This window comes from Myxine glutinosa, chromosome 5 (assembly GCF_964187855.1).
Source record: "Myxine glutinosa chromosome 5, kmMyxGlut1.1, whole genome shotgun sequence".
Lineage (NCBI taxonomy): Eukaryota > Metazoa > Chordata > Myxini > Myxiniformes > Myxinidae > Myxine > Myxine glutinosa.
Genome location: NC_136265.1, coordinates 32853388 through 32879112, shown reverse-complemented (window position 1 = coordinate 32879112; position 25725 = coordinate 32853388). Strand labels below are relative to the sequence as shown.

General features: G+C 44.8%; 1 protein-coding gene across 1 annotated transcript in view; it reads left to right on the top strand.

Annotated features, from left to right (window-relative positions):
- LOC137428666 (uncharacterized) overlaps nt 1-25725 on the top strand; it is a 136670-nt gene that overhangs the window by 31054 nt on the left and 79891 nt on the right. The window contains exons 4-6 of the mRNA XM_078777272.1: nt 8396-8545; nt 18715-18824; nt 23577-24611. Of these exons, the coding sequence (XP_078633398.1) occupies nt 8396-8545; nt 18715-18824; nt 23577-24611 (1295 nt within the window). The remainder of the gene's footprint in view (nt 1-8395; nt 8546-18714; nt 18825-23576; nt 24612-25725) is intronic.

Sequence of the window (25725 nt, the reverse complement as noted above, 5' to 3'; positions counted from 1 at the left end):
CCAATTTTGAACCCAGTATGAAGGTATTGCATAGCATGTACATGACAATTTATAATATGCTCATTACATTGTGTTTCAATAGCAGCACAAATGACAAGTCTGAAATAATAGGTAAATATGTCCTTCTTAGCCGCCATTTTGTAAAATGGCCGCCATTTTGGGCCAAGGAGAAATCTGGAATGCCCCTACATCCAAATTTCACTGTAAGGGTATGCCCTAACTGTGTGCCAAGTTTCATGCTTGTATCATCAAAGGCACAATTCTACCACAATTCTTCACATATCTGCCGGACTATAAGCACTCCCCATGGGGAATAAGATATGTTGATGATGATGTCATCTGTACCTTCATTATCATGTCATAATTCGACAAATACAACCCTTGGTAATGATAATGGTAGCCAATGATGTAGTGTGTTTGTCTGTCCAGGCGATACCGTTTTTACCATTTGAGCTTTTGCCATCAAATATTCACTAAACCCTCAATATGGGAATATGGAGAAAATAATTAATAGCAGAGTTGCATACCTGATGATGACGTCGAGCGTCCTCGGGCAATGATGGCATTGCCTTTCTATGGCTGGTACACACGAGTAAGTGTGTGGTAAAGACCAGTGGCGGGGGGGGGGGGGGGGGTCGCCACTCCTCTCCGTCTCTTTCCTGACCATTGGGGAATTCACCGCCTTCTGCCCGTGCTGTTGGAGTCAACTCGACGTCTGCCCAAATAGTTTGTGGTTAAATATTGATTAACATTAAGTTACACTGCTCTCATTATAATTCTCTTTAAATCCTTTTGGAATTTCATATTTCATCTTGGATGTTATTTACAAAGTAACAGTATCATAATTAAAATAAACTTACTTTATTAGTCCCCTACCGGTGTACACCGGAGGGGACTATAGGTTTGCACGCCGTCCCTCCGTCTGTCCGTCCGTCAGTCTGTCCGTCCGTCAGTCCGTCACGCAAAGAACAGTTTTCCGGACTTTTTTTCAAAACGCTTAATGCTAATGATTTCAAACTTGGCACATGGTTTCCTCATGATAAGTTTCAGATCAACTTCACGACGTTTCGATCATTTTTGACAAAGTTATGGCACTTTGAACTTTGGGAATTCTGATAATTCTGATGATCCTTAACTCAGTGCCATTTTAAGTTTTAATTTCCTTTAAAAACCAATTTCTCTGCAATAATTGGACCGATTGAGATCAAATTTTTTACCGTAGGGGGGACTCGGTCTGGAAAATATTTTAATAGTAATTATGACGACACAGTTCACGTGGTTCGGCCGCCATATTGTTTTTCGTGAAAACACAAAAATCCCTTTTTCTCTGCAACGGCTGAACAGATCGAGGCCAAACTTTGCAGACAGAATCGCATACCCATGACGAACAAAAAAGTCACCGAGCATGACGCCATGCATCACATGGTTTCAGAGTTATGACGTTTTTAAGCATGAACCTTTAAAACCGAGCCCCTCCCTCATTTTTGATCCAATCGAGGGGAAACTTCACAGATCTGTTCAGCATGTCAGTCTAACAAAATGTCCTTTTGGAATTTGAGATAGGTCACGTGGTTTGGCAGATATCGTTAATTAAACGAAAATATTTTTAAAATGGATATCTCTTGTTTATTCTAGAGTTCTCCTCAGGCCGCACCGCACGCCCTCAGCCTTGTCTCGCGAACGTCAACAGCGCGACACAGCGCGCGCTTTCGGGAGGGGCGGAACCAAGCCGAGAAACATATATCTACACATCGGTCATTGATCGTGAACCGGAAAATATCATAAATTACTGATATTTAGTGACTCGAAAGGTTCTTTATCAACAACTTATTTTCTCTTGCTTCTGCTGACCTGTCGCGAATCACAGGTGAGCCCGTCCTGAGGTAATTAGCGATTGGGAACGATTCAGAACCTGTGGGTAAATAACCCTTGGTAATTTCCCCAACAGTTTTCCGGACGACAGACTACCGGTAGGGGACATGTATTGCAGCGCAATACTCAGAATGCTCGTTTATCAAGCATCACAATTCAGATGGAAAAACATATTCAAGCCATTGATTTCACATGACCACTGTGTTTATTTATATTATAAAAAATCAAAAATTATCAAACACGTAATTAGTAATGTCAATTTTCAAACTATTATATTCAATATTAACTTAAGCATAAATGAAGTAATATTTTACACTTGTGTTTATGTTTGTATGCTTGTGTGTGTGTGTGTGTGTGTGATCTGTGTGGGGAGGGGAGGGGTGGGGCGGGGGGGGGGGGAGGGCTGGTGATGTGGATGGTGTGTTGATGTGTTTGGTTGTGTATTCTTGTACGTCAATTATGTATTTACGGTATAGATGTTTGATAATCTGTCTCTTTGGCCTGATTACATTCAATCCGAAGAAGCCGAGAAATGACGGCCATATTGGAATTCAAAATGGCGAGCAAGCCAAACTGGTTACAATTTAGATTTACGCAACATATTGGAATCCTTGGTATCACAAACCTGTGTATAACCATGCACTTTTCAACTTCCTCTATTGCTTATTCCTGCAGGCTGGGCTCATTTATTACTGTATTGGGCTAAATTATGGCGGCCATCTTGGAATTCAAGATGGCGTGCAAACCAAACTCGTCATAACTTCGGTAACAGTATATCTGGAATGCTCAGTGTCACAAACATGGGTATTGTCACAATTTTTAACCTCCTGTGATCTTACTATAATTCACCAAATGTCCGTCCGTCTGTCTGTCTGTCTGTCCATTCGAAGGTACCGTAAAAACTGTTGAACCGATCGCAACGATATTTTGGGTGGGTAATCCTGGGATCTCCAGGAGTAAAATAGGCTGTTTAGTTTTGCCAATTTCAGCTTTGGTCTCCAGCATTCTCAGGTTTGGACTCCAGCATAACGTTTGCGTTTGCATAACGTCATTGTGACGATGTTTTCATTGTGACGATGTTGTTTTCCCGGGTGCCGCACAAACAGCTGCACCGATCGCTGCACGGCTGCACCGATCGAACTCGGTGACCTCGGACAAAGACCTTTTATAAGGACACGGGGTGAATCCCTCCTTGAGAGAATTCCAACCTCCTCGCTCCCCGCCATCACTCCAACTTACAATCCCATGAGATATGTGGAAAAGACGACCCAAAACCAATATAAACATCATGAAACATCATTCTTATTTAAACATCATTAAAAGTAAATAATGACCTCGGCCAAAGTTCAAACGACATTTAATCTCTAAATGAGAGAATTCCACATAGCTATTTGGGTGGTGAATACGCTAACAGATCGCTGTCTCATTCAATCTTGCCAAGGCCGTAACAGCTATCGGCTCAAAATCCTTTTAATTGTTGTTTTGGTAGTTTTTACAATGAAGGAAACATTAACAATGTTGTCAAAAGTTTATTTTGTGATTAATTGGAGTTATGTTGTTTGGAATGAAAAAAGAGATATCGAGTTCAAGTGAATGACGACCACTGATCTCTAATGACGACATGCCGTGATGGTTTCTACTTTCTGAATGTGAACTTCACGGTTCGCCATATGTAGATTCGCCACGGTCCCACGATCGATGTTTCTATACGTGAACGTACCCGTTTGTTTGTGAATGGGTACGTTTTTCATGGAAGTCCTTCACGAACCTGCTGTCCATGTCTGACGTGTGACTGGAGGTGCTACAGGAATGTGGAATTTATTGGTTTCATACTTTAGCATTCGCCGTGTCTGCATTGTCTGTTTGCTTCTGGCCTCCCACCCGTGCATAGCACGGGTATCTCCCTTGTACATAAAAGCCGAGCTGCAGTGCAAAATATGGGGAAAATGGCGGCCATTTTGTTTTTTTGGAATTTGAGGGTCAAAACCCCAAAATTCAGCCTGGCAAACAATTTTTTTCATTCAACACCCTCAAATTATCCTAAAAAACTTGTTTGCCGACTTTTCACACGAAATGCCCACAACACTTTATTTGAAGCCCAAATATTGAAATCTGGACCTGTCTCAAAGCCCATTGAGTCATCACATATCGGCCCCACGCACAAAGAAAGATGGACGCCGCACTGTCCGCAGCCAAAAAAGGCCAAGCTCCAGGGGCCGATGACATTTTCCCCGAATTCATTAAAAAAAACCTCCCATCTTTGAAATCCAGGTACATTCCATCTGCCCATCTTTGATGAAATCCAGGTACCTGACGCCTGCCCATCTCTGAATAAATCCAGGCACTTCATCGCAAAACAAGCCATGCATTGATCTGCATGTGTCAAGTTTCAGAGTAGTTTGTTTTTATAATACGTACGCACATTGGGTGCTGAAAGGTTGGATTTGGGGAGTCGGTACACACAAGCAAGGGATGTGGGGTTGGCCTAGTTGTGTGAATGAATCACAGCGAACGATTTATTGTATCCCCTTCTCCCCACCACCAAAGCTTCGCCTGCATACACCACCTCCCCACCCCCTCCCCACTCCCTCCCCACCCCCTCCGCACTCCCTCCTCCATATATATATATATATATATATATATATATATATATATATATATATATATATATATATATATATATATATATATATATATATATATATATATACAGTGTATATATATATATATATATATATATATATGTATATATATATACATACATACATACATACATATATATATATATATATATATATATATATATTTTTTTTTTTTTAATATTCCCCCAACCACATTCAGGGTTGCTCGTGCATAATTCCCCCGAAATCATTTATTTTAAAATTGTATTTTATCAAATGAATGTTGATTCTGGTATCCAATAAACTACCGATTTAGTTACTGTGACGTCATTAATTATCCGAACGCCGCTATGCCGACGTCACAATGGTCAATGGGACGTTAGTTGCTGCAGCAATTCTTGACGAGTGACACGCGTTGATTTTGGTTTCCTTCGAATTGCTCGTTAAACCTGCTGTTTCGTTTGTAATCGAAACGATACTAAGGTTATAATTAAAGAAAAAACTCACGACGAGTTTGAATCTTCAAAGCAAGTGAGTGTTGATCTTTGAGCCAGTTTGTTTGCGTGTACTTGTTCGCATGCACTTGTTTGCATGTACTTGTTTGCATGTACTTGTTTGGATGTTCTTGTTTGAGTGTAATTGTTTGGGTGCACAGTAAAACTTTCTCCAACGCGGCTTCTTCGAACGCGGTTTTCCAATTTACGCGCTCAAAGAAATGCGTCAAAACCTCCCCAACACGAGGGTGTGTTTCGCATTTACGCGATCATGGCTGGTGTTTTCCCAAAGATATATATTATTCTTATTCCTTGTTACTGTACTTTACTTAACCCTTGTACACACAAGGCAGGCGTTCTTAGGCTAAATACAAGGCTAAAAAGACCCCCCTTGTGTGGACAGGGGTTAATCTATCTATAATTCCAGTAATCTCTGTCTGTACGTTTGTACGTTTGTACGTTTGTCTGTGACCGCTGTTTCTCGACAACCACGGGTCCGATATACTTTTAACTTGCCAGGTATATTGCTGGGGACCCGAGGATGTGCCTTTTCAAGGTTTCATATTAATCGGACAATTACTTACCGAGCTATGTCCAAAAAACGATTCAACCAATCAGAGAGCAGCGAACGATCGCGTGTGCCGGCGTTGCGAATGGACCAAACCATTCCATGTAAATAGAGGGGGGGGGGGGTTCTGTGGTCGTTGCGAATGGACGAAACCATTTCATGTAAATAGAGGGGGGGGATTGTCACTGTACTCGCAAGCCGTTCGCCGTTCGCTTTGGCGTTGCGAATGGACCAAACCATTTCATGTAAATAGAGGGGGGGGATATAATTTTAGATAGATATATAGTACGGGCATATATATAGTACGGTACGGGCATGCCCTAGTTAATATTTAATTTATACATACGATGACACGAGTCGCCACCTGCCGTCATCGGCGATCGCAGTTCGATTTTATATTCCGGATTAATTGCGACAACAACGCCCGGCGTTTCCCCAAAGATTTTATTATTTTTCCCTATTCTTCATTACCTTGATTAATTACTATTTCATTTAAATATACGCGCGGCACGAGGCCACGAATTGCCAGCTGCCGCCATCTCCGAACCTGCCGCCATCAAGTAAGCTTACGTCGATCATTATGGCTCCCAAAAGACCCAATTTGAACCAACCAGACAAGAAGAGGAGGAAAACAATGACCATGGAGGTCAAACTTGATATCCTGAATAACTTGTAATCAGTTTCTGCTTCATCTTTGGCCAGGCAATATGGCGTGAATGAATCGACCATTGGGACGGTACGGAAGGCCGAAGATGAAATCCGTCCCAGCGTTCGTGCAGGAGCCTCCATCGCAACATCATACGTCAGCAGGAGAGACGCCCTTGTTGAAAAAATGAAGAAAAGATTGAGTGTCTGGATCGAAGTGAGACCCTCAGCTGTTGCTGGAAAAAGCTATGGCCTGGGATTACCCATGATTTTAGAGGTTTCCCAAGTCGGAAAAAAGAAGTGAAGAGGATCATTGATCTTGCGAAACATATTGGAGGGGAAGGATTTGATGACGTGGAAGAAGAAGAAGTAGAAGAACTGTTAAAGTCCCATGGAGAAGAACTGTCCACTGAAGAACTTGAAGAACTTGAGACCCAGACATCTCATGAAGAAGACAATGAAGAATATGATGAAGATCCAGAAAAGGCAGACTGAACCACCAAACTGCTGGAGGAGCTCTTCAAGGCAACAACAACTGCCCAATGAATTGCTGTGAGGATAGATCCTTTTGTGCAAAGCAGCTTGAAGTTCAAGTGGGCCATAGATTCAGCTTTAAAATAAATACATACTACACAGAACTTCACAGAGAGAAGCAAGTGCTCATAACACAATTCTTTAGGCCTACTTCAACAGCCACCAACAGCACTTTAACCCCTTCCACCAGCAAATCATCACCCAAACCTCCAACAACCACCTCACAATAAGGTGACTTATTTTGCAATAATACAGTACTATTATGATACGAACACTTATTTTAATGTATATTTAATAATGCCGCACCATTCCATACAAATAAACATGTAAAAAAAAGCAAGGAAGACTGTTTTAGGGTCAGTTTTTTGGGAGCCTGGAACATATCCCCAATTTCCCCATATGCCTAATGATTCCTCCAACGCGAGGTTATCCCAGAACGCATCCCCTGCGTTGAAGGAAGTTTTACTGCACTTGTTTGCGTGTACTTGTTTGGGTGTAATTGTTTGGGTGTACTTGTTTGGATGTTCTTGTTTGAGTGTGGTTGTTTGCGTGTATTTGTTTGCGTGTACTTGTTTGGATGTTATTGTTTGCGTGTACTTGTTTGCGTGTACTTGTTTGCGTGTACTTGTTCGCGTGTACTTGTTCGCGTGTACTTGTTCGCGTGTACTTGTTTGCGTGTACTTGTTTGGATGTTATTGTTTGCGTGTACTTGTTTGCGTGTACTTGTTTGCGTGTACTTGTTTGGATGTTATTGTTTGCGTGTACTTGTTTGCGTGTACTTGTTTGCGAGTACTTGTTTGCGTGTTATTGTTTGCGTGTACTTGTTTGCGTGTACGTGTTCGCGTGTACTTGTTTGCGTGTACTTGTTTGGATGTTATTGTTTGAGTGCTCTTCCGCGGTTCAAGTCTTGTCTATTGGCGGCTTGTGCTTCATAAAATGAGGTGAACATGTTTTCGGGAAGCTTTGTATCACTTTGTGATAATCTCTGAAAAGGTAAATAACGTAGAAGGATTAATGAAAAAAACTTCCTGTACATTACTAGTCGAGGCTCGTGGAAGTGCGGGTACACTAGACGAATCAGGACATTATGGGATAAAAGGAACAGGAGACGGAGAGGGGCAAACACCGACGAGGAAAGCTGGGAAAGAGTAGCCGGGTGCAAGACCAGAAAGGTGGTGGTAGAAAACAGAGAGACCACCGACCTGTCTGCGACGGTGAGTGATAGCCCCATAGACTCAGTTTAATCGCAGGAGATTCCAATGAACTTGAAGCCCTTGGTTTCCACGGCTCAAGCTGAACAAGATGTGAGTCAGGTGATTCAGCCCAGAGGGGAGAGCAGTATTCCATCAAGCTGCAGATGAAGGCCTTCAAGGTGGATAAGAGTTCAGGTGTGCCAAAGAAGGACTTTGTACGACGGAGGATGCCCAGTCGGAGGCTGGCTTTGGAGGACAGCTTGGAAATGTGGTTATCCCAGGAAAGATCATGGCAGATAGTGAGACCCAAATGCTTGAGGGACTGAACTTCCTCAAGGGGATTGTTAAGAAAGTAGATGGGAGGGTTTGCCAGGTGGTCCTTTCAGAGAGAGGGAGACAGAGTGTAGGATTTGTCAGGATTAAAAAGACATATTCAAAGTTTTTGACAAGTTTGTGATTTCTCTCAAGGTATGAAGAGACGGAAGAGCCTGCTGCCTGCCTGTCTGAATGACGAGGGATCTCAGGAGGAGGAGCAGAGCAAGACTCGAATTTGCCTCGCAAGTGGAGAGAAATGTATGGAAATGAGCAGTGTTGACGGGGTTGCAACAGCTGTGACAGGTAAGTCTGGTGGCTTCTTTGTTGCTGATTGACGTATTTACACACTGTGGGTTTTTTACACTGCGCTCGGAAAGCGAAAAGCAGGGACAAGCGATCGGGTGTGTACGTGCGTGTCTGCATTTTTAAAATTCATTTTCTCAGCAACCGTTGGTCCGATTGACATGAAAATTCCACCATAGGAGTGCCTCCACCTGTATATATATATTTATTCATAAGTACGACGTCATAGGTCACGTGGCACGAACGCCATCTTGGCAAAACGTTACATCTCTTTATCTCCGAAACCGCTCAATGGAAATAATTGAAACATGGCTTATTGTTAAGCACTCCCCATGGGGAATAAGATATGTTGATGATGATGTCATCTGTGCCTTCATTATGATGTCATAATTCGACAAATACAACCCTTGATAATGATAATGGTAGCCAATGATGTAGTGTGTTTGTCTGTCCAGGCGATACCGTTTTTACCATTTGAGCTTTTGTCATCAAATCTTCACTAAACCCTCAATATGGGAATATGGAGAAAATAATTATTAGCAGAGTTGCATACCTGATGATGACGTCGAGCCTCCTCGGGCAATGATGGCATTGCCTTTCTATGGCTGGTACACACGGGTGTGGTATCGATGGGACGGGACGGGGGGGCGGGGGGGGGGGGTCGCCACTCCTCTCCGTCTCTCTGCTGGCCGTTGGGGAATTCACCCTGTTCCGCTCATGCTGTTGGAGTCGACTGGACTCTCATCCACCAGTTGTGAAGAGCCATCTGCCATTTAAACCGCATGGCTGTGGACCGTTACCTTGGTAAGGGGGGCTGACAGGTACTACACCTTGCCGCACAGGTGACCTGGGGTTATGCAAGGCAGGGGCATCCATCTCCCTGAGGTATCAGAAGACACCTGCATACACAGTTATACCTACGTGGAGGGCAATGAAAGACCAGTAGGTGTGGGCAGGACAGTACCTGTGAATTAACTTGGTGGTGGTGGGCCTGCAGCGACAACATTGGCTTTGTTTTTTTTGTTGTTGTATACAAGATCGAGGCTCGTGTAAGAGCTAACATTGATCACAAAAAGACAAACTGAAGCATAAAACATTAAACATGATAAAGGGAGCGGGAGAAGAAAATGGAGAGCAGGGACATCAGGAGATCTGGGGGGGGGGGGGGGGGGGAGAGGAGGCATGGGAAGTGGGGAGGTGGGTTCAAATTGGATGACATGAAGTGGAGCTTTAACATAGCCACCAACCCCCTGTAAAAGAACACTAACACCAGTTGCCGTCTTCTCTGACAATGGCAAAATGCCCTCAAGCATCAAAGATTGATGTGCTCCTGTGTCCCTCAATACCCTAACAGGTCTCTGGTTAGTCAAGTCTCCATCCAGTGACACCAACCCCTCTGAAATAAAAGGTTTGTAACCCTCTTGAACAAGGTCGTTCTGTGATGCCGTAACTTTGGCATGGAAACCTTCACAAGGCACTGTCCTCCAAGGACGATTTCTCGCATTTGCCAATGCATTCGGAGTTGTACTAGTCTGACTCCGCTCCTGATTTTTCCTTTTCAGGGCGTAACATTGGGACATCAAATGTCCAGGTTTCTTTCAAAAAGCGCAAGTAGGCCCGGAGGAAACCTCGTGGGCTGCCTCGGGCCCCCCGGAAGATAAGTCTGTCTTGGAACTGTAGTCTTCTGATCCCTAAAATTCGCGGTATCAGATTTGTCCTCATAGTCATCTCTCGACCGCCTCCATGAATATTTGTTCTCCGAACCTGATTTACCATAAAAATTCGCGGTATCAGATTTGTCCTCATAGTCATCTCTCGGCCGCCTCCATGAATATTTGTTCTCCAAACCTGATTTACCATAAAAATTCGCGGTATCAGACTTGTCCTCATAGTCATCTCTCGGCCGCCTCCATGAATATTTGTTCTCCGAACCTGATTTACCATAAAAATTCGCGGTATCAGATTTGTCCTCATAGTCATCTCTCGGCCGCCTCCATGAATATTTGTTCTCCGAACCTGATTTACCATGACTCCCCTGGGTAACTCTAGGCGGGAAGTTAGGTTTGTGGAACTGTGTGTCAAGGCATAGTCATCTGCCACGGTTGCTGCCTCATACAACTCTGGTACTTTCTTTTCATCCGGATGTACTTTAATGTCCACGTGGACACCCTGTTTGAATTCCTCCACCAAGATCAATTGTCACAACAGCTTGAAGTCTTTCCCAATCCCCTTCGAGTCACACCACCGATCAAACATGGTTTCCTTCATTCTGGCAAAGTCCACATGGGTTTCACTCTACTTCTCCCTGGCATTCCTGAATTTTTGCCGCTAAGCTTCAGGGACCCATTCATAGGCTTTAAGAATGGTTTTCTTCACTATCTCATAATCTGCACATTGGTCAATCGGTAAAGCCGAATAGATATCTTGAGCTTTACCCACAAGAACACTTTGCACTAACATAGTCCAGGACCCCACAGGCCATTTTAGCATTTGAGCCACTTTCTCAAAGTGTAAAAAAAACTTGGCTACCTCCTTTTCATTGAAGGGTGGAACTAGCCTCACATGCCTTGTGCCTACCAACATCCCAAGTGTTCTGACTAGTTGTCGAACTAGCCGGCATGGATACTACTTCTCTCCGTTCTCCCATTAATTCCAGCTCCTTGAGTTTAAGTTCCTTCTGATACTCCATGTCACGTTCCTTTAACTCCCTTTCGGCTCTCCTTTCCTCTGCTCTTTCCTCTGCTCTTCTTTCTTCTTCAGCTCTCCTTTCCTCGAGTTCTTTTTCAGCTCTCCTTTCCTCTGCTCTTCTCTCCTAGAGTTCTTTTTCAGCTCTCCTTTCCTCTGCTTTTAACCTTTCCTGGCTCTGCAGTTGCATCTCCATTTTCCGGAGCTCCACATTTTCTTTTTCCTCGGGTAACCAATCCAAGGCTACCTCTTTCCATGTTCCTTGTCCCACCAGAGATTCTAGCACCAATGTCTGCAACTCTGCTTTCTTCATATTAACTCGGACCTCCAAGTTGAAATGTTTGGCCAATATCAAGAATTCCTATATTTTTAACGCTTGGAACTGTGCCTCATTAGGGGACGCCGCAAACTTTTCTGCGTCAAACATCATGGTGACTCTTAGTTAGCACCTGTTAACCTTCCACAAAAATTTTCCAATTTATTTGAAAAAATTGGGAATGTTAGAAAAATTCCAATTTTGGGAATGTGAGGGAATTCTATCCCTGACGAATTTTAGGGAATTTAATCCCGGACGAATTTTAGGGAATTTAATCCCGGACGAGATTTAGGGAATTTAATCAGCAAAGACGAGCCCCCAATTTCTGTTACGTGTTCCTCCCCAAACCCCCTGGTCACGGTGTACCTCCGAGCCCTGAGAGGAGTCACCGCAGAAAGATGTGTTATTCTGTGTCAAAGAGCAATGGTGAAACCACACCAATTGTTACCAACAAACAAATATTGTATTAAGGTCACACAAGAATAACAACACAACAACAATAGTAATCAATTGTACAACCAATATCTATTTCCTATGATGGTACCAGCAGGTTCGTGCAATATAACTCACTGTGCTCCAAGTGAGCGAAAAGAAGAACATTCCCAATGTCTCTATTCCCGCATCAAGCCAAAGTCATATTCCGGCATCAAGCCAAAGTAGATCCACTCCAGTGATCATCCGTACGATGTCGTATCGAGACCAGAATCCCGTTGGGTTGACAGTTACAGTCCCGCTGCCAAAGCTGCGTAAAGGCGCCCTCAAGGCGACTGGGAAATCACACCCTCGGGTATGGACGTTTCACGGCTCCCACTCAGCGAACCGCAGATTTCCAACTCAAAAGCCACGTTGCACACACACACACACACCAGATTAACGTCTGAATGCGGTGAAAATGGTTTGAAACGAAGTGAAAAAAACCTTGAGCGAAGCGCAAAGCGCGCGAGTCAAAATGGCCGACGGCCCGTTCTCGAGGCGTAACGGCACTACGATGATTCTCCTCGGAATCCACCGCAAAACCTGACATGCAGGTTGATCTGTCACAGCGATAACAACTCTGTCACAGGAATCCCTTTCCTGGGAAACCCAAAGTTCACTCGTGACTCATTCGCCAATCGTTTGCTCCAGACCTTGAAGCAGCTAGGCTTCTTCTCCGACTCACTTGCTCCGCCTTTTTTTCCTCCTCTGCCTCTTCGTCGTCGTTCGGTTCCGGTTTCATTTAAAACATTAACTTTTTTACCTTTTGAAAATAGTAATATCTATTTCCCTTAAACGACAACAATAATAGTACATGGAATAAAAAATGTTTGCAGTGGATGAAAACCACAACAACGGAAGTGACGAATCCGTAACAGTACGCACATTGGGTGCTGAAAGGTTGGATTTGGGTCATCAGTACACAGAAGCAAGGGATGTGGGGTTGGCCTCGTTGTGTGAATGAATCACAGCGAACGATTTATTGTGACCCCCTCTCCACACCACCAAAGCTTCGCCTGCACACACCACCTCCACACCCCACCCCCGCTCCCCTCCCCACTCCCCCCCCCCCCCCCCAATATATATACATACAGTATATATATACTACTCAAAATAAGTTAAGGGTCAAAAATATTTGTGCATATAAATATAAGCTAACGAGCTAAAATGGTGACGACTAATGACAAAATAATTCTTTGATGGCTCAAGAACAGAAAACACAAAACAAAAACTTTTGATTAGACACTAGTTTATTAGCCTGATGAAAACAAGTCATGCAACCCCCCCCCCCCCCCCCCCCAAAATGATGTTCACACAAGTCGCAGAAGCTTCAGTAACTGTTGTGGCCACCGTTAGCATTCACACATTCTTGACAACGTTGGCGCATGCTGTTCATCAGGCGTTGGAAATAACGTTGAGGGATCGCTTGCCATTCTGCGACTAATCGCTGAGCCAGTTGCCGGAGGTTGACGGCAGGGCCGTGATGTGATCGAACTCGCCGCCCTATTTCATCCCACGCATGCTCAATGGGTGACAAGTCGGGTGAATATGCAGGCCAATCCATGTGCTGAACGTTCTGCTGCTGCAGGAAGTCGGTCACCACCCTGGCACGATGAGGTCTTGCGTTGTCGTCCTGGAACCAAGCTCGTGGTCCAATCCGCTGCAGAAGTGGAATTACCAGAGGTTGAACAATCTCGTTGAGATAACGTTGACCAGTCAAATTTCCGTTGACGTACAGAGGGGTTCTGTGGTTCATGGATATCCCCGCCCACACGGCCACACCATCACACTTCCTCCTCCAAATGGTAGATGTTGAGCAACTTTGAGATCAGCAAATCTCTCTCCTTAATGACGATAAACACGAGCCCACCCATCATTGAACTGGAGCAAGAAGCGTGACTCATCTGTGAACATTGTCTCTGCCCACTGACCACGGTTCCACCGGATATGACGTCTGCACCAATCTCGGCGAGCCCATCTGTGACGGTAAAGTAGCGGTGGTCGGACTGCAGGACGCCGGCATTGCAAACCTCGGTCTCGCAGACGATTCCTAATGGTCTGGTTGGACACGTTGGTGCCTCTGGCAGCTCTGAGTTGATCCCGAAGATGCCGTGCGGTCACAAAGCGCTGTCGCAACGCCGTTATCATCAGGAAGCGGTCTTCTCGTGCTGTTGCTGATCGGGGTCTTCCGGAACGGGGGCGATTCTGAACAGCATTAGTTGTCCTGAACCTCTGCCAGAGTCTGCCGATAACGCGTTGGCTTACATTTAGACGCTGAGCCACAGTTCTCTGAGTTTGGTCATCTTGTAGCCAGCCAATGGCCCTTCCCCTGTCTTGGATGCTGAGTTGTCGTCGAACCATCTTCAAATGTCAAGTGACAATGAATGGAAAATGCTCAGTCATTTTATTGCTAAAATTGGCATGCATGGATTGACACTCATGCTAAACATGTGCAAATGGTGCATGAGGTGTCACAATGGGTGTTTCGAGGCAGTTTGTCAGTTTAGTCTGACTAAGTTCGTGGTTCAAATCCATGAAAAGGAAATCTGGGTTAACTGAAAAAGTTTCTTAAGATAAGTGCAATGAATGCATGTCCCATAATAACGTGTTGTCCATAGTCCAAATGACAACCCAAAGGGGGATATTCGAACCCTATCTGGCTTAAAAAGACATACATACTTACAAAAATGATCAAAAAATTTCCTTTGACCCTTAAATTCTTTTGAGTAGTATATATAATTTTTTAAATATATATTCCTCCAACCCCATTCAGGGTTGCTCGTGCATAATGTCCCCCAAATCATTTATTTTAAAATTGTATTTTATCAAATGAATGTTGATTCTGGTATCCAATAAACTACCGATTTAGTTACTGTGACGTCATTAATTATCCGAACGCCGCTATGCCGACGTCACAATGGTCAATGGGACGGTCTTTGCTGCAGCAATTCTTCACGAGTGACACGCGTTGATTTTGGTTTCCTTCGAATTGCTCGTTAAACCTGCTGTTTCCTTTGTAATCGAAACGATATCAAAGGTAAAATTAATGAAAAAACTCACGCCGAGTTTGAATCTTCAAAGCAAGTGAGTGTTGATCTTTGAGCCAGTTTGTTTGCGTGTACTTGTTCGCATGTACTTGTTTGTATGTTCTTGTTTGAGTGTTATTGTTTGAGTGCTCTTCCGCGGTTCAAGTCTTGTCAATTGGCAGCTTGTGCTTCATAAAATGAGGTGGACATGTTTTCGGGAAGCTTTGTATCATTTTGTGATAATATATGAAAAGGTAAATAACGTAGAAGGATTCCAGAAAAAAAATTCCTGCACATTAACAGTCGAGGCTCGTGGAAGTGCGAGTACACTGGATGGATCAGGACATTATGGGATAAAAGGAACAGTAGACAGAGAGGGGGAAACACCGACGAGGAAAGCTGGGAAAGAGTAGATGGTGCAAGACCAGAAAGGTGGTGGTAGAAGACAGAGAGACCACCGACCTGTCTGCGACGGTGAGTGACAGCCCCTCAATTTAGACTCAATTTAATCGCAGGAGATTCCAATGATCTTGAAGCCCTTGGTTTCCATGGCTCAAGCTGAACAAGATGTGAGTCAGGTGATTCAGCCCAGAGGGGAGAGCAGTATTCCATCAAGCTGCAGATGAAGGCCTTGAAGGTGGATAAGAGTTCAGGTGTGCCAAAGAAGGACTTTGTACGACGGAGGATGCCCAGTCGGAGGCTGGCTTTGGAGGACAGCTTGGAAATGTGGTTATCCCAGGAAATATCATGGCAGATAGTGAGACCCAAATGCTTGAGGGACTGAACTTCCTCAAGGGGATTGTTAAGAAAGTAGATGGGAGGGTTTGCCTGGTGGTCCTTTCAGAGAGAGAGAGACAGAGTGTAAGATTTGTCAGGATTAAAAAGACATATTCAAAGTTTTTGACAAGTTTGTGATTTCGGGTGCAAAGCGAAAAGCAGGGACAAGCGATCGGGTGTGTACGTGCGTGTCTGCATCTTTAAAATTCATTTTCTCAGCAACCGTTGGTCCGATTGACATGAAAATTCCACTATAGGAGTGCCTCCACCTGTATAATTTGTTTTTTATTCAGAAGTTCGACGTCATAGGTCACGTGGTACGAACGCCACCTTGGCAAAACGTTGCATCTCTATATCTCCGAAACCGCTCAATGGAAAAAGTTTAAACATGGCTTATTGTTAAGCACTCCCCATGGGGAATAAGATATGTTGATGATGATGTCATTGGTGCTTCATTATGATGTCATAATCCGACAAGTACAACACTTGATAATGATAATGGGAGCCAATGATGTAGTGTGTTTGTCTGTCCAGGACCGTTTTTACCATTTGAGCTTTTGTCATCAAATATTCACTAAACCTTCAATATGGGAATATGGAGAAAATAATTAATACCAGAGCTGCATACCTCTGCCTGCTACTGGGAAGGTAGTGATCTGTTTCTGCTGATGCCATCTGCAATAATCGCCGATACCTGCGACATTCCAGCCCGACATCAGAAGCTGTTGCGTTGGAAAACGACATGGAACATCCCGCAGGACTGATAAATGAGCTTAGAGACTGGCAGATGTTTTGGAGAAGGAAGCCCAACAACACGCTTTCAAGCACATTCACGTCACCGGTTATTTTTGGACCGGGAAACGTGCAGAAGATGACTTGGCCTGGAAGTTCCCGTGCGCAGCTCACGGCCGATCAGGACGCGCAGCTTGAAGGAGGTCCGCAGGACGAACCACAACCTTCAAGTCCGCACGAGCGACGATCCAGCTCGGATGAATTTCAGCGCAGGAAGGACGAACCTTTCTTGGGAAAACCACATTTCCAAGCTGGCCTGCAAAGCCAGTCGCCGACTGGGCATCCTCCGTCGTGCGAAGTCCTTCCTAGGCACACCTGAGCTCCTCACCACATACAAGGCTTTCATCCGCAGCTCAATGGAATACTGTTCACCCCTATGGGCTGGTGCTCCTGCCTCACACCTAGCTCGGCTTCACGCTGTTGAAACCAAAGCTTTCAGAATCATTGGAATCTCCCGCGATGAAGCTATCTCTGAGGGCCTTTCACTCACTCACCGCAGGCAGGTAGGTGGTCTTTCTGTCTTCTACCGACTCCTCTCCGGCCTTGCTCCCCCAGCTCTCTCTGTGCTCTGTCCCCCAAATATTCCTACAGGTCGCACAAGATCTGCCAGCAAGCCTCTGATGGTTAAACTGCCGAAATCTCGGCTCTCTGCTCACCTTCACTCCTTCATTCCTCTTTTCTCCCGCCTCTGGAACAAACTCCCTACACTCCCTTCAATCCCACTCCTCCCTCCAAGTCTTTAAAACAGCTGTTCACCACCATCTCTTATCTTCCCCCATCCAAAACCTTGATCTTTTCTACCCCCACTAATTCACCCCAGATCCACCTTGTTTGTAATTCCAACTTCTTTCCTGGAAGTCCTGGCAGTGTCCATATGTTTTATGCCTCTCCCACCCCCTTTCCCATGCCTCCCCCCCAAAGCCCTCTCCCTCCCACAGATCTCTCGATGTCTCCATGTCTCTCGGTTCCTGCTCTCAAATGTTGTGTTTGTGTCCTTCCCCCTCTCTCCCCATCTTGTCTACCGCTCCCGATGTTATTTGTTTTATGTGTCGGTTTGTCGGTTATGTGTCGGTTTGTCGGCTTGTCTTTCTGTGTGATAAATGTTCGCTCTTTCACGAGCCTCGATCTTGTATACAAAAAAAACCCCCCCAAAAAAACCTGATGATGATGTCGAGTCTCCTCTGGAAATGATCGGGCAATGATGTCAATGCCTTTCTATGGCTGGTACACACGGGTAAGTGTGTGGTATAGACGGGACAGGACGGGGGGGGGGGCGGGGGGTCGCCACTCCTCTCCGTCTCTCTGCTGGCCGTTGGGGAATTCACCCTGTTCCGCTCGTGCTGTTGGAGTCGACTGGACTCTCATCCAACAGTTGTGCAGAGCCATCTGCCATTTAAACTGCATGGCTGCGGACCGTTACCTTGGTACGGGGGGCTGACAGGTACTACACCTTGCCCACAGGTGACCTGGGGTTATGCAAGGCAGGGGCATCCATCTCCCTGAGGTATCAGAAGACACCCGCATACGCAGTATACCTACGTGGAGGGCAATGAAAGACCAGTAGGTGTGGGCAGGACAGTACCTGTGAATTAACTTGGTGGTGATGGGCCTGCAGCGACAACATTGGCTTTTTTTTTGTTGTTGTTGTATACAAGATCGAGGCTCGTGTTAGAGCTAACATTGATCACAAAAAGACAAACTGAAGCATAAAACATTAAACATGATAAAGGGAGCGGGAGAAGAAAATGGAGAGCAGGGACATCGGGAGATCTGTGGGAGGGAGAGGAGGCATGGGAAGGGGGGGAGGGGGTGGTGTGGGAGAGGTAAAAAACACATGGACACTGCTTGGACTTCCACGAAAGAAGTCAGTATTTCGAAAAAAGTGGGTCTGGGGTGAATTAACGGGGGTAGTTTACATGCTTTTGACATGCCATACCATCGCCAAGTATTGCTTTATTCTTCACCTTTAAACACCAGAACAGGAAGACGTACATGCAAGATTTCTGTATTTGATTCACTGTTTGAATGACAGAGTAAATGCAATTCGTAAAACCTTTGATTTTAAACCATGAAAATGTTTTTATCCCCCAATGGCACAGGTTTAGAAATGGAAGTTGGGAGGTCACAGATGTTGTCTCTTCTGCAAACCCCTTATGGAGACTCATCTTTACTTCAAAGTATTCATCGAAATCCCTCCAAGACTCGTCAGGTAGGGTGTTTTTTACTCGCATTTCATAAACGAGCAACGGTACCCACCCTAGGGGCGGGGTTTCAATTGGGAGGCCCAAATGAAAAGGCAAAATATCAGAAATTGAAGGCTTTTTTTATTTTAAACGATTTATATAAACATCCGTTAAATCATATCACAAGCAAATCATCAAAATCTAAACAGTATTTGTAGAATTTCAATAGAAGCCACATCACTGTTCATATCAGTAAATATTATTCCATCATGTTTGGAAAAACTGGAAAATTGGAAAATTGGAAAAAAAATTGGAAAAACAATATAGCCTATTTTACTCCAGGGGTTCCCAGGATTACACACCTAAAATTTCGTTGCGATCGGTTCAACTGTTTTTGCGGTACCTGGGAACAGACAGACAGACGGACATTTGGTGAATTATAGCAAGATTGATGTGTGCATTCTTCTTCACCTTTTCCTCCACTCCACCGCCATCTTTCGATTTAAATTTTTTTTGTAAGAGTCAAGGCTCATGGAAGAGCTACAACCCATGACAGATCAGGATGCAACATAACAAAATAGAGAAGAAAGGAGAAAAGGAGGAAGGGGAAATGCCAACAGCAGGGCAGCGGGAGAAAACAGACGGAGACGGACAAACAAGGGATGCAGGTAATGACGAGGGTAAGGGGATAACGCAAGGGTGCGATACAAAAGCAAAATTTTGGGAGGGGGGGACGTGGTTTAGTGAGTGTAGAAAAGATCAAATTGTTTTGTATTTGGTGACGATCTGAGATGGTGTTGAACAGCTGTCTTGAAGACATGGAGGGAAGAATGAGATTGATGAGAGTGTGGATGTTGGTTCCACAATCCACAGACAGAGGGAAAAGAGGAACAAATGAGTGGAGAGAGCAGTGGTTTGGGATTTTGTACTTGGACTTGGTTTGGGGATTTTGGCAGTTTCACTCGGAGGGGGTTGCCGGTGGACCGTTTGCCTCCTGCAGATAAATACCTGAGAGTGGGGGTGGTGGAACATAGAGAGGGCAGAGGTTGCAAGACCAGAAATGAGGTGGAAGAAGAGAGACCCAGAGGAGAGCGCGATTTCTTCATCAATGATATCTCAGACTCTTTAGAAAATCCTCTCTATCTCTTTGCTAATGACTCCACTATCTGCCGCTCCATTCTTCATCCCCCAGATCGGCAGTCTGCAGCCTCCTCACTCTCTGCAGACCTGGACAAAATCACAGACTGGTCAAACAAGAGGAACATGTCTTTCAATCCTGACAAATCTCACACTCTTACTATGTCTCTCCGAAAAGACCGACTGGAAAACCCTCCCATCTACTTTCTCAACAATCCTCTTCAAGAAGTTCTGTCGGTCAAGCTTTCGGGTCTCAATATCTGCCATAATCTTTCCTGGGAAAAACACATTTCCAATCTGGCCTCCAAAGCCAGTCGCTGACTAGGCATCCTCCGTCGTGCGAAGTCCTTCCTTGGCACACCTGAGCTCCTCACCACATACAAGGCTTTCATCCGCAGCTCAATGGAATACTGTTCCCCCCTCTGGGCTGGTGCTCCTGCACCTAGCTCGGCTTCACGCTGTTGAAACCAAAGCTTTCAGAATCATTGGAATCTCCCACAATGAAGCTGATTTTGAGGGCCTTTTTCTCTCTCTCACCGCAGACAGGCAGGTGGTCTTTCTGTCTTCTATCGACTCCTCTCCGGCCTTGCTCCCCCAGCTCTCTCTGTGCTCTGTCCCCCAAATATTCCGACAGGTCGCACAAGATCTGCCAGCAATCCTCTCATGGTTAAACTGCCAAAATCTAGGCTCTCTGCTCACCTTCACTCTTTCATTCCCCTTTTCTCCCACCTCTGGAACAAACTCCCCCACTTCCTTCAATCCCACTGCTCCCTCCAGGTCTTTAAAACAGCTGTTCACCACCATCTCTTATCTTCCCCCATCCAAAACCTTGATCTTTTCTACCCCCATTAAAACACCCCAAATCCGCCTCTTTCAATCCCCAACTTCTGTTTTGAAATTCCTCGTAGTGTTCATTTGCTTTATACCGTGTACCGCTCCCTCCTCCCCCAGCCCTCCCCTTCCACAGATCTACCAACGTCCCTGTTCTCTTCTGTGGTTGTACTTGTGTGCTTCCCTCTCTCTCCCCCTCTTGTCTTCCGCTCCCTTCATTGTATGTTTTATTTGTCTGTGCATGTTCTCATGTTCATGTTTTCGCATGAGCCTCGATTCTGTGTACAAAAAAGAAAAAGAAAAAAAAGAGAGCAGTACATGAAAGAGAGCAGCAGTACATGAGCAGTACAATCAAGCTGTGCATGAAAGCTGTGTCGGTGGTTACGAGTTAATTTGTGCCAAGGAAGGACTTTGCATGACAGAAGATGGATGCCCAGTCGCCGACTGACTTTTGCAAGCCAACTTCGAAATGTGGCTCACCCAATAGAGATCATGGCTGAGAGTGAGACCCAACATTTTCGGTGACAGAATCTCTTCAGTTGGGTCGTTGAGAAAGCAGATGGAAGGGTGTGCGCTACAGTCCTTTCGGAGAGAGAGTGAGTGTATGGGATTTCTCAGGGTTAAACATTCCAAGTGTTTGACCAGTTTGGGATTTTGTGAAGGTCTGAAGAGAGGGAAGAAGCTGCTGCCTGTCTTTCAGAGGGATAAGGGATGTCACAGCAGAGAGGAGTCATCAGCAAAGAGACAAAGATGATTTTCCAGAGCCAGTGAGATAATTGAAGACTCGGAATAGGATGGGGGCCTTGAACACTGCCTTGCGTTACTCCAGCAACAGGGAGAGGAGAAGAAAGGGTTCCGTTGAGAGCCACTCATTGGCTACGAGAATGGAGGAAGTCAGTAATCGAAGATTGGAGTTGGCCTTGGATTCCATAGGTAGACCGTTTCGGGAGCAAGGCAGGATGTCAAGACTGTATCGAAAGCTTGAGATATGTCCAGGGAGATGGTCCTGATCTCATATCTGACATTGAGGGCCTCCATCCATTGTTGGGAGAGTACAAGCAGCATGTCCAGAGTGGAGTGACCAGGTCTGAATCCGAATTGATGATCTGGGATGAAGGCGTCGGAGAAAAGGAATGATTTTATGTCAACTGAAATGATGGATTCCATGACCTTGCTGGTGATTGGAAGCAAGCGAATTGGTCTGTCGTTAAGGCGATCCGTTCTTGCACCTTTTTGATACAATGCTGTGATGTTGGCCGATTTCCAAGCAGATGGAAGATGGCCAAGGGTAAATGACAAGGTGAAAAGGGCAGAGAGAGGAAATGCAAGAGCAGGAGAGCAATTTTTTTTTTCAGACACGTGAACTGATGCCTTTTGGTCTAGTTGCAGAGTCAAAGTCGAGGGTTGACAGAAACTTGTCGACTTTTTCAGGTGCAAAAGACACAATCCAGGGGCAGATGGGTATGGCTGGGAGGGGTGGGTATAGAGAGAGTGAGTTAGGGACACCAACATTTGAAAGCAACACATAATTGAGACAATCAGCCTTCTCACGAGTGGAGTCGGCTATGGTTCAATTTTAAGTGAGGGAAAGGATGGATGCGGAGCATACTCTAGAGACAGACTTGACAATGTGCCATTAGGTCTCAGAGGAGGGAGCCTCCATTTTTACCTGCGCCACCAAAGGTGGATAGAGGTTATGTTTTCACCCCTGTCCATTTGTTTGTCCGTCAAAACTGAAGGTGGGGAACCCGATCGAAGCAAGGATGGAAATCACTCCATTTATGACGACGAAACGTCTGATGCCCGACGTGGAGATCGGTTTCTGAGGTTTGGGACATGGAATGTAGGGACAATGACAGGGAGATCAGGAGAAGTGGTCGAAGTATTGGTCAGAAGAAGAGTGGACATATGTTGTGTGCAGGAGACGAGATGGAAGGGAAGTGGTGTGAGAATGGTGAAGGGTAGGCAGGGACAGAAATACAAGTTTGTGTGGCAAGGGTGCCCAGAAGGCGTGCATGGTGTTGGTTTCCTGTTTTCTGAGGAGTTTGTAGACAGTGTGGTGAGTGTGACGAGAGTGAGTGAAAGGTTGATGATGGTGAAAATGATGATTGGAAAGCTCTTGGTGAACGTCATCTCGGGATATGCTCCGCAGGTTGGTCGGAGCGATGAAGAGAAGGACAAGTTCTGGTGTGCAATAGGGAGGCTGATGGAAAACGTGAAAGATGAGGAAGTTGTTGTGGTAGGAGGAGACCTAAATGGACATGTGGGAAGGAGTATGGACGGTTTTGAGGGAGTTCATGGGGTTTATGGATATGGTGTGAGGAATGGAGAAGGTGAAAGGATTTTGGAGTTTGCTGATGGAGCTGACCTGTTGATTTGTTGATTTGTAATACTCAGTTCCAGAAAGAGGATAATAAGCTTGTTACATACACATCAGGTGGGTCGACGACAATCGTTGACGACCTGATGGTGCGTAGGCGAGATAGGGGGCACACACTGGGTATTTAGACTTTCGTGTGTCGGAACGTATAACAGCTGTTTTGGTGCTTCCATTTGATTGCGTTGATAAATTGGACTTCGTTTTCCTTACCCTGTCTTTACTCTAAAATGTAAGTAGAAAATTTTGCATGAAATACTCATAAAGGATCAAAATGTTTTTTAGGAATTGTGTTTATGTTTTCAATGTAGATTACCACTTGAGAGCACAGTGTATTAATTGCAGTCACTGCTGAGGTTTAAGCTTTAACTTTGTTGACAGCTTCTAATTCTACAAGGCTTAAGTGTTTGTTGTGCTGCTGCTTATCCCTCAGATGAAAGCAGAATCCCCTGCCGACACGCACAGAAGTGGTGGAAGATGTGGTGATGACCTGACTGTGTGCGGAGGCGTGGAACAAAACCCTGGTCCCAGAAATGTGAAGATGCCGCTTCCCGATGATTATTACAGTGCATCTTCAGATCATCAAAAGAATCGAATTCGACGATGTGTGGTTTGCTTCAGACAAATGCCTAAATTAATGTGGGCCACATCGATCAAAAAATACAGAGAAATGTATTTACCAAAGAACAAGCCTATTCTTTCCCTACTTCAACAACTCTTCCCTGAATACAATCCGTGGTTAATTTCAGAGCCTTTGTCATTATGTTTGACATGTCAAGCGAGTGTGCACGATGCAGTTCTGGGGGCCACTTCGAGTTCAAGTGGTTCTAAGCTCTTCAACTTAACCCCTCATTTTCAGACGCTGCTCTCTGCAGCAAAGCAGAGAACTGAATCGGCTTCACGAGCGCCACTTATAAACTGCAACGGTGAATCCTGCCATATATGTGTCGGTCTCGTCAAAAGATATCCTCGACAAGTTTCAGCCCCACATCCCGATGAGGTTTCTCGCCTCAAAATCCGAAAAAGAACCGTTGTTACATCAACTATTGCTGACGATTCTGCAGACGCAAAGCGATATTTGGACACCACTGTCTTCCTTGCCATGCAAGCTGAAATGTCTTCACGTGCGTGTGCAATTGCCAAAGCTGCAGATGGTCAATGTGCGCTTGCTCTGCAAGATGAATCGCTAATTTCATGTCGTTCCGGATCAAAACTCAAAAAAGCTGCATCAGCTGCAAACGCATTCCAGACAGATTTAAATGTCGCTCCATGTGAATTTGCTTCCGATGGTGGATTCTACAACGTTTGCAACTCTACAACTTCGCAATCTACAACTACATCTTCGCAATCTACAACTACAACTTTGCAATCTCCAACTACAACTTCGCAATCTACAGCGACAACTTCACAATTCCACAACGATCAGGCAGAATTTGTTCGAAAATGCACATGGCTCCATGGGAAAAAGGTTTGTACTTGTATTATTTTTGATGGTTAAGATTTCTCAAGGGGTCTGAGTACATTCTGCTTGCATGATTGATGAAGAAACGAATAAATATGCTTAAGAGGCTAGGTGAGTAAAAAAAAAAAAACCCCACCTTTAGAGGCCATTTTTCCCCGCAAAGCGGGGGTTGGCCTTTTTCGGGCACCGTGGTTGTTGTTGTTTTTGTTGGTCCCCTTTTTGAAGCAATGTTTTACGGCCGGATGCCCTTCCTGCCGCCAACCCTGTTTGTCGCCTTTTACGACACACAGGGAATTGTGGTATTGTGGTACCAGTGAACTGGTACTCAATTAGCCGACCTCGGAAGGATGACAGGCTGAGTCAACCCCCCTGGCGTTAATTCAGCGATCGACCGGGATTCGAACCCAGGATCCTAGGATCCTAAGCTGGCACCCTAGCCGCCAAGCCAACTAACGTGTGAAATATGGAGAGTAAATTAAGACTGATGCAACCCACACAAAGTTTTGAATTATTGGAGGGTTAACTAAATTTTATCCCACTAACTGCGAGAGAAATTGCTCACGATCACGTAGATAGAGTTTAGTATAGTAGTTCATTCTTATCTTCTATTTTCAGTCTCAAGTTTTGTAATGCTCAATATTCACTTTGCAATATGTTTTTTGGTTGTGATTTGATAGCTGACAGACGTCCATTTAATCAAACTGAATGCGGACGACGGACACGGCTCTTTGAAACACAGCATGCAGATAATACATGCTTTTCCAAAACTGGCTTTTCAGGTTCTTACTGAGGTAACGATCTTCACATTAGTAGTTGTAGCACCTTTTTGGCTTTGTAAGTGTACATTTTTCCAAGACGAAACTTACCTAAAATATTAAAGCAATCAGAAGAAAGGTCTATCTCACGTCAAGACCTACAAATGTTAAGAACAAAAAGCATGATTTCTTGCTTGCTACATTATCGGAGTTTAAAATATAGCGTCAAAAGTACCGGCATGAAACATCGTAAAATTGCCTATATATCAAGTGTGGGCACCTCTGGGACACAAAGGTGATCCCCGGGGGGAGGAGGCTGTTTCACAGCACCACTTGGTTGTCTGCGACATGAGGGTAAAAGTTGC